Raw genomic sequence first — 19,452 nt, 5'->3', positions numbered from 1 at the left:
TGTATGCTTTACCGCTCAGTGCTACGACTCCCCAGCATCTTTCATATTCCCATCTTGTTAATGTCAACCAGTCCATAGTTTAACTAAAGACAATCAGATAAAGTAGATTAATTCCTTGTGCATATTATTAAAAAGGCTGGAACATGGAAACATTTTCAGTGTATAGCACAGGGAAGCTTTATATCCACTTGTGAGCACCACTATGTATGTTCTTCCTACCTTTAGACCAGCAGTATTGATCACAACAAAACCCCTTTTCAGTATAATATTCCAAATTCTGCCCACTGATATTTCCCATACTTTTAGCAAAAGTACCTATTGGTAGTTTTGTTTGGGTTTTTTGTGGTTTTTTTTTTGTTTTGTTTGTTTGTTTGTTTATTTTTAAGGAGGGACAAGAATAAAAAACTGTGTAAAGACCTTATTGTGCTCAGCCACAAACTCAAAAAATAACTCTCTGAAGTTTGCACATTTAATTTACAATGATTTTTAACCCCAGAGACAACAAATCATATAAAATAGCAGTGCATTTAGATTCTGCAGCAATTGGTCTTGGGATATTTGGAGAAAGCATTAGCCATGTAGAAATAATAAGCTCAACAGAAGAGAATTCTAGAAAGCCCAACATCTCATCGGGAGCACGAAATGAAAATCTCTTCTGGGGAAGGAAGGAAAAATGAGTCAAAATCATGTTCTACACATGGAGAAAGACCTCTAACATCAATAATAAAGGACATGCCTGTGTTTGGGGAAGGCGAAATAGCTCCCTCTTCTGTAGTATTTCATAACACAAACTACCTTTAAAAGGGTTAAGCTGTTCTATCCTATGAAACCAGCACCAACTGACTTAAACAAATACAGCATCAGTGCATTCAAGCATTTACTATAAAAATTAAGAAAAAAGCGAGCAGTAGTCTCACTTTTTACCTAACGCTTTACGTGTTAACTGGCTAAAACTGGTCCTGAAGGGTGTGCTGCTCAACAGCCTTTCATTCGAGTCTGCATACTTGTTTGAATTTTGTCTGCTGTCCAAAAAAGTTAACTGCAGCCTACTAAGCAGCAGCATGTGTGTTTACTTAAGCTTCCTGTAAAAACATTCATATCATTCCAAGAGTGACTAAATGTTTTCCATCCTCATAGTTTGCATTCCAGCCTTCCCCACCCCTCCAGTTCATTACATGAAAAATATCAGTCCTGAATCCTAGGCAAGATTTCCTTCCTGGGTTTGAAATACCTAATGCCTTGCTGGAATTTTTTTCCCAGCATTTAGATATCCATGTTAACTAGCAGGTTCAACAATTCAGCGTCACATAACTATTTATACAATGTCTGCGAGGACTTAAGATGATATAATTTTCTAATGTCATAAACAACTCTGAAAATATATTCACTAATACTTCCAAACACATAGTTCAGTTTGGCAGGCTTTTGTTTCAAATTTTATTCATAGTGTCAACCTGAAACTACTTAAGTAGGTATTTTTCCTCAAAAGTAACTATTATAAATCAAAGACTATTTTTATTGTTCCAAACTGAAGAAGCCTCCTATGAACCAAAGCTGCATGAGGGGAAGTGTTTCTTTTTTGCAGTGACACAACCAAAATACACAAACTTTCCACTCCCAAGATGCAAAGTTAAAAACTTTTGTCTGTCACAGTCAGTTCTTCCAGTTTTCAGTTTAACAGGCATGTACACTCTTCAAATATATTTTAATGCCAATAAGACTTTTTTTTGACAATTTTATGTGGAGTGACACTAAGAAATAACCACCTTTATTAAAGCAGAATCAATTAAGCCTATCAAGAAACATCCAAATAGATTCAGAAGGCTATTCGGTTATCGTTACTAGGTGAAGATACAGCAAATGCACTAAATTAGTGTGCATCTGGGGCAAATCTATGAATGCTAAAGGCACTGAAAAGAATTAATTAGAGGATCCATGAGGTTCTTTAGAAGTGAGACATCCTTAGCTGCATTGATGTACATACTCATTAGGATTCTTTGGTTATTTACCCTTCCAGTAGTCTTCCACTGAACTTAACAATGAATCACTGAAAACTAGAAAAATATTATTTTATACTAGTATAGTCTTCCTGACTTTCTTAAACTTAGAGCGACTTTCACTGGCAGTAGGTTTCATTATACCCTGGGTGGTGTGGTTCAGCAGGCTCAGTTGCCTTGTCTAAAACTGCTATACTAAATCATGATCTGGCAAATGTAAGCCCAATTCTCTACAGCATGGCACTTGCATCCCTTAATTGACTTTGATGAAAAGGCTGGTTGAGAGCTACAGCACTGCTGCTGAACAATAACTTATACTTCACGCTCTAAGGAGATCTCTGGGCCCAAATCCTGCGCCGGTGAACCCCGCTCACTACCACTGACTTCATCCTGAATGAATCAAATTTCTTTTCACTTGACTATGCTGCCTGTTTTTACTTAATGAAGTGCTGGACACGCTAAAGGAACTGAACTGAATTACATCTCAGCTAGAGTTTGGAGCCCTTTATTGATGAAAATGTTAATTTCTTTTTGTGAAGATAAAGTGTCAGCCATAATGACAGCAAAGTAATGTGGCCTTATTCATGAAAATCCTCTGAGGGGATTTTGTTTAACACTTAATTTCTTATTCACAGCTTATGCTGGCACCCTGCCACCTGTACCTGAGGGCTCTCACGCAGAAGGATGTACTGCGAGATAATCAATTACTGCATATGAGCAGACTGGGTTGCAGCTTTCACTGTGAATAGCCTGAGCCTCTGGGAGATGCAAGGGAACAGAAGTGACCACAGACTCCCCTAAGGGACATTTTTGCATCAGTGCCAGTGCTGAGCACTTGTATTTATTATCTTGTTAAAAATAAAATAAAATAAAATATCTCTCTCTCTAAAAAAAAAAAAAAAAAATAAAAAAAATCAGGTATTCTCATACTAACCTACCCAATATTTACATGCTGTGAACACAACTATTATTCCAATTTGCAGATGGCTGTCCACAGATGCAGATGGCCTGAGGGAAACACGGTTATTTCTATCACTGTAGCTTGTTTGCTGTAATTCATATGCTATTATATATTGATACTAAATAGCTATTTTAAGCTCCGGTATTTTAAGCTCCAGTATTCACTTTTTTTTTTTTGTAAAATTCATTAAAAATGGAATTGCTACTTAAACCACACCAATTTTATTTGGAAAATAAACAATTCTTAGCCCAACAGAGAGCAGCAGTACTAACAGCAGCGTGATTGCCAATGGATCTGGTTACTTCCAACGGGACAGGTACACAGACCAGCTCCTGTGAAGAACCTGTAAGTCTAAAGCAAGCATGAGCACATACCAAAATTTTGCAGTCTCTTATGGCACTTGAAAAATCACTTTCTCCCCTCTACCTAGCTGTCTGTTTTCATTAAATATGTAGAAATGGGTTCTCTTTGAGACTTCCTCATGCTGCAAGAAGCCATTGGCTCTAAAACTGTGGGGAAAGCACAGAGGGCCAGTGTGATTACCTAAGCCTTGGCTCTTAATGAAGACAGTGTAGAAAACAAAGAAAGAAAAAACAGACTAAATAGATAATAGATTAAACAAACAAAGGCAAATCCCAAAGGACTAATGTCATTACAGCAGCTATAGAAGCTATATAGAAGCATCCATCAGAAGCTTAAAACTAATTCTTTGTGTTGGATCCACAGAACATGATGGGCCTGCTTTTCCCAGCTCTCATGAATGAAAGGAGGTGCCTGCCTTGAAAAGCTGCATTGATTGAAGAACTTGACTTTGGGGACAGGCTGATGAAGGCAGGTCTTCCCCTGCACACTGAACTGTCTCAATGTGCCTCTGTCTCTAGCCTCACGACGACTTACCGGTGACCCTTGCTTTCTGCCTTCCTCCCCACCCCCTGGAAACACTGGCCTCAAAGTAGCCAGCCCCCTGCTCACACCTGGGCTTTTATCTATACACCCCTTGCACAACCCACAGGCATTGCTGTGTCAGAAAACCAGCAAGAAGTGACAGGGATGCGCACACTGTAACAAGACGTCTTGCCAAAAGGGCTTTGATCACTTTGATGTTTACTTAAAAACAAACAACCAGCAGCTATATATTGGTGAGCCACAGCCACCCCTTATGTAAACACTGAAAGCTACATGTGAATTACTATTACTGCTTTCAGTTATGTATGCAATTTCCTGAGTGAATCTCCTTTCACTGAGGCTGAAAATACAAACTGCGATGGATGCCCTGAATGGATCAAAAAGACAATCCTAGTCATGACATGCCACAGGAGGAATTTTGTTTTCCTCAACAACTTTCTGTCTTCCTCTAAAACACAACTTTCCTCTTGCAATTCAATTCCATTCTTTCTTGTTCTTTTTCTTTGCAACAACCTTTTAGGCACTTGAAGACTGATATCTTCTCATTCTGACTTCATCATTTTCTCTTTCAGATAAGCCAACACAGATTATTCAGTCTGCCTTCCTAGGACATGTTTTGCAAATTTTGGACTGTGCTCATAGCTCTCCAACTCTTTACAGCTTGCTTACATCTTTTTCAGAGGAACAATGTCCAAAAAAGAACCAAGGGCCTACTATGTCAGCTAGGGACATATCCACCCACAGGAAATGGGGCAGAAAGTATTACTTCAGGTCTTGCAAACTGTACTCGATTGTAATTTCAGTATGGTGTTTGCCTTGTCAAGGCTCTGTTAATCCACGTTCAACTTCTTCTTTCCCCTTAATCATCAGACTTCTCCCGGTGAACTGCTATTTAACAATTACTCTGGTTCAGGACTCATGAAGAATCTCCTCCAAGCGTAGTGCATTGTATTTTGCCTTGTTGAATCTGATCAACATACTTCTACCAACTCTCTGCTTTAAAACAAAGATATGAACTCATACTTTGCTCTCCAAGACACTGTCTGCCCTTTTTAGCTTTGTTGTCTGTAGATAAAATAAACTGAGCTTCAATCTGAGCTAGTGAAAACATCAGAGCTGGACCCAGCACAGATACTAGAGGATACCAAGTGTAATGCCACTCAAGAAAGGCTGCCCACAGGCTTGAAGACTAAATACAAACCCATCGTATTGGAGCGCCACATCCACACATAGCCCTGTCCTCCTTACACGTACCCTGTGTTCCTGCCTCTTCCTCCCCACAAATCTCCCCAGGGAGCTCAAGTGTAAAGCATCTTGAGCACCTCACTCACCTCCCCCTTCCACCAGCAGCATCGGTAGACAAGATTCAAGTATGGAAGGGGTGAGGGGAGCTGAATAGTTACCCTCTTCTCCAAGTCCAGCAAACCCCAGAAAAGCATTCAGAAAATTATACATTTCAAACCAATCTGGCTGTCCAATCAACACTGGAACGTGTATCATGTGGGCTACATACACTCATAGAGGATATACACTATGGATACGTATACTGTAGCATTAGAAAGGGTTTACTGTAGAAAACTGATACAAATCAAGTCTGTATGGTAATGTTACATATCACAATTGCTACTCACTGATCTCTCATTTAGAAAGCTGTGAATAGCGACTTCTAACTTCAGCCTCTACAATCCTCGCACTCCAGTTTTCTCACTGCTGTAGTAAGAACACCAGGATTTTCTTCATGATGGAGTGGGAATGTTCTCGTTTGGTCTGAATTTACTGTGTTCAAAGGCTGCATACATCTGTGTGCTGACATGCCGTGCTGATATTTCAAGAACCTGTGTTCACAGGATTTCTACTACATTATATTTGATCTCTGACTGCAAAATTTTTTGAAAATGTAATCCAAGACCAATTTTATCCTTATGTAGCTGCAGGAATGTAAACTTCTCTAGGGGAATAGATATTTCCTTCACTGAAACTGATTATAAAACAGCCAGGAAATAACTGAATTGGCAGAACTGTAGGTGCAGCAGCATTTAGATCAAAGACAGAGGGGAAAAGTCAGAAGTCACTGATACTAATAACCATTTACTCTGGATGAGCCGCAGCCAGGCCAGATCCACAAGCAGCTTTGATTAGAATTTGTCCATCAGTTTCATGTCCCACAAACCACTCTATCCCTCAACACTCAAAGCAAAATAAATGATAGGAACATCTTTGACTAAATATTTTGTTTCACATACTAAAGAGCTAATATCTGACATGCTTAAAGTAAGTTCACACAATTGAAGCTGGCTGCTGGCAAGCAAAAGGGTTCTCTTTTACATGTAAACAGAAGTCTGATGAGAAATAAATGTATACTTAAAAAATAGTAATAAGCATATAAACTCTGCCTTATTCTTGATCTGATGCCTATTTTTAAATGGAAATATGGGCTTGAATTGGTCCATCAGCAACTAAATCAACAAAAATAGAAAGTTTTCAACAGGCATCAGTCTTCTTCCTGCTCTAGAGCTGAAGCATAGTTAAGATTCTAGAAGAAAAATAATTGTTTCCTATGTTCTGCACTCGTCCCTCAAAAAAGTGAAGCAGTTCATGCAAAAAGTAAGAGCTATAGCTTAATTAAGAAATGTAACATACAACACATGTAAGAGCAGAAAAGTAAAGTATATTCATGATGAAATCGTATAATATGACTTCGGAATTACCATACACAGTCATTTTAAACTGATCTACAAAAAGCACATTATTTCACTATGGTATATTCTCTATGGATTGAACATTTTACAGCGTGAGTTGAGATTGAGTGAGAACTGGAAGCCATTCAAAAGAAAAGTGTAAAGTGAGGTATGTTTATCCTTACAATCACTAGTAAACTACTATCTCAAAATCACCTGCTAAGTTTACATTAATTTTGCCCATTTATCGAACATATCACTAAGTTCCACTGCTTTCTCTCTTGGACTCATTTCATAAATAACTTGTATAGTTTAAAATACGATACTATATAACATCAGTGATCCCAGAACTTAGCCCACACTAGTTAAGGTTTTTGGTTTTCTTTACTGAACAGCAGGAGATAAGACATGCAGAAAGATGGGGGAAAAAAAGGTGAACAGACTGGAGAGCACAGGACCGCAGGTGTAAGCTCTTGGTGCAACGTTAGTAACATTTGAGCTTCTATTCAGTCAACACTTCTGCTCATACACTACACTGCAAAATTCAGGTTAAGCTACAGATATGCAGGTTTAATGGGGCAGTATGCAGAAAAGCATCATAGGGCTGACAGTGATGTTTCTTAATTCCTCTTAGGAAAAACCGTGCCTGGAATGTATTTTATTGCTTGTAAATCTTCACTAAATGTACTGCACATCTTGATTTTAGTGATACTAATGAACAAGAGACTTATTTGTCAGCCAGCTTCCCAGCCAGGATCATCTTCTCCCCTGATACCACCACCTCTGCAGGTCACTGACGATGCAGTAAGTATTGGGAGCAGAACCTCTTCAACAGAAACAACCCTCAGGAAAATAAGAAGCTGATTTAAAAGGGGAAGGAGCACTGACCCATGCAGCCTACCTGGTTCAGAGAACAGATATGTCAGTTGGCTGGATGATGACAGAAACAAAGTAGTATTTCAGATAGGACCATGCTGTCATTAAAGCTATATAACCAAAATTCAGGACAGTAGATGTGCAATGGAAGCAATGTTTTTAGGGCCTGTCCTCCCATGGGATACTCACTTCCCCAGTTCAGTCCTACTACAAGGATAAAAACAGAGAACAGAAATCTAAAGAAGCTCCTTGCCTAGTGGGTTAGCGAGCAATAGCTGTATTGTAAAGAAAGCAGAAAGTACTTTTTTCTACTCATGCATCAAACTCCAAGTAGAAGCACTATTCATCTCAGATGTAACGCTTTAAGACACATGATGCTATCTGACCTTGGAGGTGGGCCATAAGTCTATGGCTAATACACAAGTCCCTGTTGCCATCAGCTCAAATGTTTTTTTTTGCTTTGTTTTTTAATAGTTTAAAAATACACAGTATGCAGACAGCCAACGTCTAACAGATTATTATTTTTTTCCTCATGTTCTGGGATTTTTTTAATGTAAGCTTTCAAAGAAAAACATTAACAGATTCAGAAAGACACACAGGTCTCCATAGTTAACAAACTTCCAATCTGGTAACACCTTGCTCTCTAATATATGTAAAGATTTTTATTCATGCTGCTAACCACAAGGCATAGCAGCCTTGAGCTCATTTCATGCCCCAAAATATAACTTCAAGAAGTTTCCTGGTACCCTTAACTGATTCATTTCTCAGTGATTTTTTAATTTATTATTATTGCAAGATAAGTTGTTAAGTCTCAGATGCTGAGTAATTTCTCATAAAGTCATCTGAAGCTGCTTCTTGTAAACTTGATTTTTTATATCTTGGGTTCTAGCATCTGAACTCATTGCTGAGTTTTAACAGTTCAGATTTTTGATCCTCGAAATATTCCCAAATCTAAATTCCTGAAACTAAATAACTTGGCATTATGGAGCACAATCATCTGGTTTGTTTGCTGTGGGGGAGGGAAGGGAAGAAAGAAGAGAAGATTCAAGTGTGTTTTCAGTTATCCCCTGACCACTGGTACCTGAGTATGCTCAAATCCCCTCCTAGAAAGAACTAAAACTACTTCCACTAATTGCTGGTTCCATCATTTATGTAATTTCATTACCCCTTGATTGTTTATTTGGCAGTATGTGCTATCAAAGATACACTAAGTCAAATGTGATGCTTTAAGCTTAAAATTTAGGAAGTCACTCAAAATACCATTCAGTATTGCTCTCCTCCAGATGACACACTCAAAACCAGATGACTACAATTAAATGTGCATCATAAAACAGCTAACATGACAAACAAAATAACAAGTCAGATTATTTTGTCAGAAGATATAATTAAGATGACACAAGAATCTCATTTAAATATTGATTCCATGGTGCTGTTGTGTCAGTCTTGATCTATTTGACATCATTTGCATCATAAGTATAATTTAACACCACATCCCACACGCCCCAACAACAAAAAAACTTTTATGGACTTAAGCAGTTGCTAGCTACTTCTGCTTCTAAGAGTAAAAACATGTTATAGCACTGAACTACCTAACCTAGTCCAGATGAGCTAACTTGTGTTCTGAAAGCACTGTAGATGCGTTAGTGTGGTACCTTAATGAAGCACCAGTTGGATATGTTGTAACCTTTAGTAATGAACGATGAAAGCCTACGCTATACCCTGTGTTTGCTTCCCACAGTTCATCACAATTATCTGAGCCTGATATAGATAAGCATTTAATCCAATTATCTCTCATCCATTTTCTCCAATTTGGAACAGGAAAACAGAGACATTAGTCCATCCTTCTCTCACTGGAGGAAAAAAAACCCCTCAACATATTGAAAATACTTCCATCAACCTCTCCTCTCTTCTCTACCCTCCCAAGCTTGCTCACATAAATGCTAAATAATGAAGGGTGACAGCACACACTCTGTGATATCCATCATGAGGGGATCACTCTGGTTTAAAAGTAGTTAACCTGCTTCCTCATCGTTAAATTAATTCAGTGCAAGTAGCAACTCTCTACAATTCACCGGCAGCTTTTATACATTATCAGACACCTTCTTCATATCTTGTGATGTGAATTTTGGAATGAAAGAGCACCTGTAAGAAATCCTTTATGTTCCTCAGATTTATCCTAAAAAGTAAGTATCCCAGTGAACTTGGATGGATACTGCAACCCAAGAAGGGCCCTGAGACACATGCAGTTACATAAAATTAATTTTGTTCTATCAGAGAGGGAACAGGAAAAAATGTAAGTGGTAGCTCACCAAGTACCCACAAGCATTTGTAGACTGTGAAGACGGCTCTGAAGACAGGTCTAGATTAACCATTTCTAAATTTAGCAATCTGGTGTTTTTCCTGATGAACTACTCCTCCAGAAAAAGCAACTTTTAACGTACATACATATATACAATTATTTTAATGTCTCAGTTTGCAAATCTTCACATTTCCACTGCCAGGCTGTGCAAGCATTTACTATATAGTTAGGTTAAAAAGTCAGTCAGTTATACAGGATATATGTATTTCCACAAGGTAATGAAAACTGCATTTTAAACTCTAAAAATTAATCTATCTCCCAGATAATATCATCCTTTGTAAGTTTCACTGAAATAATTACATCAAATATCAAACTATATTGTGCAAAGAGAATTTTAGTTGTAACTAAATGACACCGGTGAATAAGAAACCAGGAATAATCCAATTATCAGTAATACCAGCCGATGAACATTTTGATCTTCTAACTCTCCTATATTTATTACTAAGCTTTAAGCAAAACCAAGAGTACAATTAGTGAACAATGCTAGATCTTAAATGATCTCTTTACTATACTCTTTTGGGCCAAGAGCATTGGGCATTGCCATATAGAGGTGTAGTTGAACCATTCTTATTTTTTCCACCCTAACTAGTTTATTCAGTCACAGGCCATGCTGTACCAGCTACTTCAATCCTCCAAAATTTTAAAGTAAACCACGAATTGCCAGGTAAGCAGCAGCCATGGCAGACTGAAGCGTAATAGAGGAAATACCAATCTTACCTTCACACACCGGGCAGCACTCCCCAGGGACTTTAACAGGATTTAGACAGCTCTGCCCACAGGCCGTTGCAACACAGTGTGGATCTCCATTGATGCACTGGCAGAAAGTACAGTCGTCCTCTCGCCAGCGGTCTCCGTGAGCTTGAATCTGACCATTGGCATAGCAGCCAGCAGGGTTATTTATTGGATAAACTGGGTCTGAAATGAGAGGAATTGCAACAGAACAACAGTTTTTATCTTTCCTTTTACAGCTAAACTTTATGTATGGATAACCGCAATACTGTGATTTTACATTACCTAGAAAGGGTTAAGTGCAGCCACTATCAAACACTGAAAGAACCAAACTGTGGTATACCGTGATAAAAGAAGATAGCTAACAACTTAAATATTTCAATATTGAAATTTACTATCAAAAGAGTTAAGCCAACTTATACTCAACATTCACAAATTCAGTGTTCTATTTTTAACTATTTCAACTCAAGTTTTGTATGTAACAATTACAAAGCTTAATTGTTTTGATTTTTTTTGATTTTGTTCTACAGAACAAAATGGATCTTAGATCTATTGATCCATTTTTTGTACCAACTTAAATTCTGAGGGAAAGTGAAAACATATCAATGAACCATTGGAATGACTCGTGTCAGCATCGCACCACTATTTTATAGTATGAGCAAAGATGAGACTTCTTGCACATTTCCTGCTGGAGCAAGGAGACTGCTTTAAGCTATATCTCATCACAGTTCTGGAGATACACTAGTTTTCAGATGATCTGGCTCAGTTTTCAACTTCATTTCAGTTGGAGCATTTTCCCCTTAAAAGCCACAAGACCCACTTACCTGCTAGCAATCAAATTAAGACTCGAATATTTAAATAACAGAATTTGGGGACACACACTTTAAGTAAGATTTCTCCTCAAGTTTCATGCAAATAAATAATGCAACTCTGTATATGCTAATTCATGTCTTGAAACAAAAGCAGCTTTTACTCTTCAGAAATAGCATGTTTTACTCTTCAGAAATGCGATAAGCAACACTGATATTAATAGGAAAAAAATGCATTATGTGAATGTGTGCTAATAAAAAGGTAACTGTTAGACTTAAAAATTTAAATATCTGAGAATGTACAGTAATTAGGTCAAGTTTTCAAGCAAGCAGTAATACAAATTACATATTAAAGCAAATTCAATATATTAAAAACAATAAATATAACTAAAAGCATTTTTTTAGCAGACATCAGATAGCGGACATCAAATAAGCACAAGTCATTTACCAATAAGTCAATTTTCAGAAAGTGTTAAGTTTGAAGGACTTGGGAGAAAAGAGATGTCCTATCTAAAGTGGGGGGGAGGGAAGGTACTGAATGAAACTTGGAATATTTCTCTGAAGTTTCATCACTCCACTTTGGAAGGAAGGCAATACATCTTAAGTGTAGATAAAACCAGTAGCAGTACTAACAGCTGTTGTCTTATTATAAGACATTGTATCACTTTATGAGAGTGTCAAACTCTGAACACTTGGAGTGAAACTGCACATAACTTCAACCTCTACCTGGCATTCATTCCCATCCTGAATTTTAGTGATATTCCCAATTTTAGCAAAAATGGGTTAAGCCAATATAAAAAACAGGTGTTTGGTAAAATAAGATATTTAAAAATTAAAATGTTTCCTAATCTCTTAACTTTGCACCTTTTATGTTTTAGAATTACCTTGCATCTGTAATTAACTATTTTGACCTAGCCAAAAATCAAATCATATACAAACAAATGAAGTGAATTTCATCATTCAGCTCATGTACAGGATTCTGATTGACACAGGAATACAGAGAAAGGACAGAAAAGCCATACAACACTTGTGTTATTTGCAATAGTCTCCTATGCAAGTCAAAGCACAAAGTTCCTGGCACCCTTAAAAGGTCAGTAGTGTTTAAAGCTATAAATTGAGCCCAGCAAATTACATTTCCTGATGCTGAGGTACCCTACAGGACTTGAGACAGAATTCTTCCTGGAGCTAAGGCAAGAAGGGCTTGTGCCTGTACTACACAATGCATATCAAGTTTACCATTTGCCATTTTAAAATTGTTGCAGAAGAGAGCATTATATTTATTTACATTTCTATCATCAAGAAAACATTAGTAGGAAACAATTAATCACCCTGAAAATCAGTCATGAAATAAATAGAAAGAGAGCAGGTAGAAAAAAATGCTACCTCTTCACCAACTAGAAAAGCATGAATGGGCAAGCTGTCAAGTATACATTCTGCCCAGTTAAGAAGACTTATCTTGTCAATTTAGGTGTCCCTTAACATAACCTGAGTTATTAAGAAAGGGATCAGAGCTTTCGTTTAAGTGTTTAAAGGAACCAGGAAAATTGTAATACATTAACAGAGCCAGTTCTAGCCTCACCTAAAAGAATTCCATTAAATAAAAAGGGATTTATAGTAAGAAACAACATATACCTTATCATCCAATCATTCAGAAATCAGACTTCCTTGATTCAGGGCTATAAGCCCTATCAGAAAAGCACACAACAGAAACAAGCAAGCCAAACAGCACCAAATGATTTGATGAAGGGTCCTGTAACTTGGCATCTCAGTCAGCTGAGCAGAAATTAAATCACAGCAATTACTTGAAAAATAAGATTGTATTCAATAATTATGAATCATTATCCAATTTATTCTATCTACTAAGGACCTGCCTTAAGAAGAAATTTCCATTGCAAACCTAATACATACCAACTCATGAAATGTTAACAGGTTTTCTTGATAGTGTGATTCGAAGGTTGTAAAAATGGAGAAATCAACTTTTAACATTGTATGATGATATGGCAAAACAATTTATTGATAAATGGTAAGATAGTTGAATATCTAAATCACCAAAGAGTATGAAGGACATATCTAGAACTGTAAGTCCAACGTGGAAAATCAGCGCCCACATTTAAGTATGACAGAGCTGATAGAGAGCCCAGATATAGCAGATATGTAGATACATTGTTTATGTATCTATATACATTGTCATAATGATTTCATAATGCCAAATCTCAGAACATTCACACGTGTGGAAAATAGTAATTATAGGAAAAAACCAACAGACTTCACATAGTCTATTAAGTCAGCAGGTCATACAGCAATTTCTTCAGGAGTGGATCTGCACTTACTCAGGAAGGGCTTTACCATATCAGAGATGCCTTCTCTAAACTTTTTCAATCTGTCATTAAATGATGGTATAGCACTGTATCCTTCCCCCCCCCCCCCCAGCTTGAAGTCTCTTAAAAGCATAGGCACAACTGTACCAGGAAAGACCAAGAAGTCTAGCATCCTGCCTCCAACTATAGTTAATAATGAATGTCTAGACCAGATCTTAAAACAAAGGGCAAACATGGACTGGTATCTCTTTAGAATACTTAAGCCTACAGCATTTGTATTTCAGCTTCTCTGCATGTGAACACCAGGTACCAACCTATCTGATATGAACTGATACAATAAAATATATAAAAATACAAATACTCTTTAAAGAATGACTTCCTACTTCCTACCTTACCACCTTGATATTTCATTATCCAGATTTGTTTTTTTTTTTTTTTTTTAACATCTCTGAAGAAGCTTTCAATACTTTGTAACAAAACAGGGCACCAAAACAGTATCCTTTACTAGATCCTGTGCTGATTGAGAAGGCCCAACTCTTATAGATGTCTCTTTTAGACTAATTTTTACGAGGTTCTTTACTTTCCTAATTCTCTGTTTGGAATGAAACACAGCTATAACGGGTCTTTTGGATTATTTGCTCCTGCAAGGAACTACAGGAATACTGATATTAAGCAATCTGCAAAGTGTTTGAAAGTGACACTGAAAATTAGCTTCCTCTCCTCTTAGGAGGAGATTTGAGATTTCCAGCTTATTTTGCTTATTGAGAAGTCATTTGTAAGTTCACATTTAAACACAGGGACCAGGAGTGTTTCACAGGCCTTTTGTCTATGTCATGGCCATGACCTGACCCCACTGGGGTGAAATCCAAGTGTAGAGCACCAGCCCCAGCCCCATCTCCCTCTGCTGGAATCTTGGTTGTATTCCGGCAGAAGATGTGTCAAATATTTTCTAGCGTAAGCAAGAGGGTCAATGTGAAATTTTCCACAGAGCCCTTTCTAGGAGGACTGCAGGCCTAGCAAACAGAGGAGAAGGCTGTCAACAGGGCAAAGGAGGAAGAGAGAAATACTGAAGTCAGATTACTACCCTGTGTCTTTGCTATAATTGTAGAGAAAAGAAGGCGTATGCATTGCTCTAACTGAACAGAACAAGACTGGAAGCAGGCTGCAAAGCAATGGAAATGTGCCATAGGGCCACCACTGTTGCTTTGGAGAAGCCTTTCTAAATACCTGGTGCAGAAACTAGGAACAGCTTCTTATGTCCTTTGGGAAGAAGGGCCCCCAAAAAGTACTGCACACTTGACCATGTCTAAGGAAGTTCTGATGCAGAAGGGAAAGGAAACCCAAACAGCTCTCTAAGAAAAGGGCAGAGTGTCAACATCAGAGAAGCACTGAAAAGAACAAGACAGCACATTCAGACACAGCAAAAATGTAGTAATAAACTGAATTAAGAAGGAATCTGCAAACTTTAGAAGAACAAATAAAGCACTTGTTTGCTCATTTGCCTTGAAAAACCAAATTAAAAAAAGCAGCAGAAATTCATAAGCAAGCAGGATTAAAAAGATATTGTACCTTCACACACCGGGCAGCACTCTCCTTCTGGCACATAGTACCTGTCGCAGTGTAGCTCACCACACTGGGCAGAGAAACAAATAGAGACTCCACCTTGGCATCGACAAAACCGACAAGCATCCATTCGAAACATGTCTCCATCATAATATTCCATGCTGTTAAATATGCAAGTTGGCTTTACTTCTGAAAGAAGGAGGAGAGAAGAAAAAAAAAAGAATAATGTATTTTACAGATACTGATAAATGGGAAATAGTTAAACTTGTGTTGCTACTGACAAAAACAGATATTAAAGAGACAGTTGATTTTTCTTTCTTTTTTTAAACTCCAACACAGTTGTGGTTTTTTTTAAAGAACATGGTATATTTTATTGTCTGTTTCAACAATGGAAAAAATCAAGTGCCATTCAAAATAACTTTCACAGCAATTATTTACAATTAAAAGTCTCCATTTTAAAAATTAAAATACTGAAGGAAGGTTACAGCACTGGTATTTCTTCATAGGTGTTAAATATTTCTCATTCTAGATGAGCCAGAAGCTACTTCAAATTTCAGCACATGAAGCAATAGATTTTTCTGTTTTGAGGTTTAAGTGTAATCTTCCTTTCTGCAGGACTTCGTACACAGGTGGATAAATTGCACTAATGCTGTCCAATCCACAGGGTTATGTTTAAAAAAAACCCAACAAATGTATTTCGTGACTGCATGATCTGTTATGCAGAACTGAATACTTTTCAGTTCAAGCGACCTGGAGCTGTACTAATCAGCTCACATCTATATTCCCCACAGAAAATAACCTCAATTGTAACAAATATTTATGTGATCACTTTAATGTTTCAAAAACACAAGATGACTATTTCTTCTATGCCTCCATCTACAGTAGAGCCCTCATGTATAATTAAATTCAAACTTCATGGGAAACAAAGCCTCTGAAAATTCTTAAGTATTTTGGGAAGGACATTGCCTATTTACTTTGTTAACATTAAAAAAAAAAGAAAAAAGAAAAAAAAAGCTAACTAAAACAACAAAACAGTTTGTGGATTTAACCATCTTCTTTTTTAATATTTTTTTTTTTATGCCAAAGAGGTTTGGTTCCACACATCATGAATATATCATAAGGTCTCCTTAGGGCTTTTGAACTTGCAGTTACCCCACACATATGAACCTTCCTCCACCTCCACTACCTATTGCCAGCAGACCGTATTCTGTTCAACCGGCCTAACTCACACACACACAATGCTGTGCAGCTCCACAGCCCAGGACTGAATCATTGTGACTCAAGACACCATAGAAGACATACTCCAAATTTATGTTCAGCTATAATATACCACATTAGTCATTAGGAAATAATGACTTCACAGTTTCATTACTACATTACTCAATGACTTCAGCCTCCTCCCTCTTCCCCACTTCAGAATAAACCTCTTGGCCTTCTATGACAGTAGCCCAAAAGACCTGAAAACAGCTATCTGAAGTAAAACAGTATCTACTGAACAGATGTATTTTTTCAGAAGCTACGAATCTAGCCAACGGTTCTGCAAATAGGAAACTATTTCAGCAACAAAGTCAAAATTAAAAACATTACCAAACTGTAGATAAAACCATCAAATTTCATTACATCTGTACTAAACATAGTGAAGGAAAGAAAGGACAATTGCCTATGGTGCTGATTTCTGTAGAATGCATGGAAAAGGCTATTCATTCACTTACATGCGTAATGCCTAGCCACATAGGGCTGAAAACTTCCCACTTCGTGGTCAGGTCAGTGTTCAGTCTCACATGGGAGATGAAAAATATTTAAATGAAAATTCAGCATTTGCAGATTCCTTTCCACCCCAATCCTCTTATTTTTGGGGGCTAAAAACTTTTCATCTGAGTTACTCTTGACAATGATACAGGTTTTCTTTAAAACTCGAAAGCATTTCAAGGACTCTAGTATTTCTTGCCACATACACTTATATTGAGCTCCAGCCTTAAGTCATTTAATATGACTGTAAAGCATTAGAGTTGAAACCTGGAAGCATCCTGAGCAATGTTTGATTTTTATATGCCTGTTCTGTCTTCAAGGCATCATGTAGAAAGCAGCATAGAAGAGTAAGAGGAGGAAATACCACTGTGTCCGGGAAAACAGCTATGACCTCATTAGAAAGCAATTCACATAAACAAACACTTGAGAAATATTTCAAGTTTATGCAGTTCAAGCTGTTAGTTTAAAAACCTCAAAAAGGAAGAAAGTGCCAACAACTCAAAAGGCCTTTAATCCATTTGCTTCTGACTTTACTGTCTTGATTGCAGCCTTCCAGATTTTTACTGATTCCACCCTCCCCAACTTCTGCCTAGCTAGAAGTAGAAACATCATCTTCCATGAATTATCATTCATTTTTAAAATGTCCAAAACAAGACCAAGCAAGTAACTGTAAATCCTAAAAGGAAACAGTATGTTTTATTCCTACAATGAAAACCATCATAGTATTTCACTATACGTGTATTTTTACCATCCAGATTTATGGTATTGTATACATTCACACTAAACTACTGACCTATGCCTATACATCCAGCTACAAGACAAGGATTACTTTTGTTAGAACCATATGTAAGACTGTAGTCTTAAGACTCAGTCAAGCCAAAACAAGCACTAAACGAAGAACTCTAGCTTTAGATGCTCATAAAGTGGAAGCCTAATGAAAGACTGAGCACCACGCCATGGAACTGTAATGATGCATTTCTTCCACCACGATATGCTGGAAGATTCTCCAAGTTCTCTCTCTCTTTTTTTTTTAAAGTGCTAATTTTATTGCCTTGCTGATCTACGTATGGCAGCCACAAAGCAGCGAAAGAACATAAAGTAAACATTAAATAAATGCATCTTTTCCTAAAAACCAGTAATCACAAATTCACTCTTCTGCCAATAACAAGAACACTACAGGTAGAATTCTTCAAATACCAAAGCTTCGCTGCATGACAAAGTAATTTAAATTGACTGAACTTCATAGCACAAAGTGCTTAAACATATCCAAATCCCCAAATCCCTTTTCTGATACTACTGATATCTGCTTTCTGATGTTTCTACCGCAACGAAAGAGTGGGCGTGAGACATACACGCAGGCCATGGATTCGTGAACTTGAATTCAGTATCTGCCAGCTACCAGATAACCCAGTAATACAAGATTGATCCCAACCAAGCATAGACATACAACTGCCCATCTGTGAAAGGAGCCAGGACAGAGGGGACAGTACCCAGAACAAGACAGAGTTTATAATGGCTATTGAAGGACAGATGATATGACATCTCTGCTCCTATATAAAGTCAAGTATGACTAAGAGACAGGCCTTGATTTGACATTGAAGTTCCCACCACAGATTTAAATGATAAATAGTTCTGGCACAAATTTAGCTCTACAGATCTCACAGCCACAGCCTTTTTGTTCTGGGAGCAAGAGCCCTAAAAGTCAGCGCTGCAGCGAACCACATAGCCTCACACTACACAGACACAAACAGTGATTATTTTTCAAGACCTTTATCTCCAATCTGAACTGCAAACAGACACAATCAATTTTATCAAATCAGTTTTTTAAGGTATTTTACCTTATACTTTTAAATCTGATTAAATACACTTCTATTGGCTGAACTAGCCCAAAACAAAACTTCTGTTACTGAGATTTCTTTAGTTTCCCAATACTTGTGGTTTTCTTTGGTTAGAGTCATGGAACAGCTCAGAAACACAAGCAAGTTTGGCAATCCACCCCTTGTGAGGCAACAATTCTGCACACAGTTATGCCGAGTGCATGAGATGCTTCAGGCATCAGCTGCCTGTAGGCAAGTTTGAGCATTTTCTTTTTTAGTATCAGAAATCCCAGCCCTCCTGAAGTGGAAGTGAGATTCAAAACAATTTTCTGTTGTTTAAAGGATTGAAAGGTTCGTGATTCCAGCACTTTGGATTTCCTTCAGCGTACAGAAGTATTTGTACCAGACTCTTGGAAGGAACTGGGGCAAGTGCTGTGAACTTTCGATTAAATGAAAGGGAAGGAAACTGATAAACTTGAATCCTGTGTCCATATAAACAAAATACAAAAAAGCTTTTCATTTTTCAAAAGCTGTGCTGATAGGGAGTTTAAAAAAGAGAAGGATACATTTCATTGGACTTAGCCCATAACAGTGTTAAAGGACAACACACTGTATGTTTATGTTTCCTTGCAAATATATAAAAACAAGCTAGGTACAAAAAAAAATATTTGGATTCTTACTATTCAGGTT

At 37.5% G+C, this 19,452-nt stretch overlaps 1 protein-coding gene across 1 annotated transcript in view; it reads right to left on the bottom strand.

Moving 5' to 3' along the window:
- CRIM1 (cysteine rich transmembrane BMP regulator 1) overlaps window positions 1-19,452 on the bottom strand; it is a 203,928-nt gene that overhangs the window by 55,390 nt on the left and 129,086 nt on the right. The window contains exons 6-7 of the mRNA XM_075043079.1: window positions 15,203-15,385; window positions 10,495-10,692 (exon numbers count right to left, since the gene is read on the bottom strand). Coding sequence (XP_074899180.1) covers window positions 10,495-10,692; window positions 15,203-15,385 — 381 coding nt within the window. The remainder of the gene's footprint in view (window positions 1-10,494; window positions 10,693-15,202; window positions 15,386-19,452) is intronic.

This window comes from Buteo buteo, chromosome 12, assembly GCF_964188355.1.
Source record: "Buteo buteo chromosome 12, bButBut1.hap1.1, whole genome shotgun sequence".
In the NCBI taxonomy this organism is placed as follows: Eukaryota; Metazoa; Chordata; class Aves; order Accipitriformes; family Accipitridae; genus Buteo; species Buteo buteo.
The sequence above is the reverse complement of the archived record's forward strand: the minus strand, read 5'-3'. Positions and strand labels throughout refer to the sequence as shown.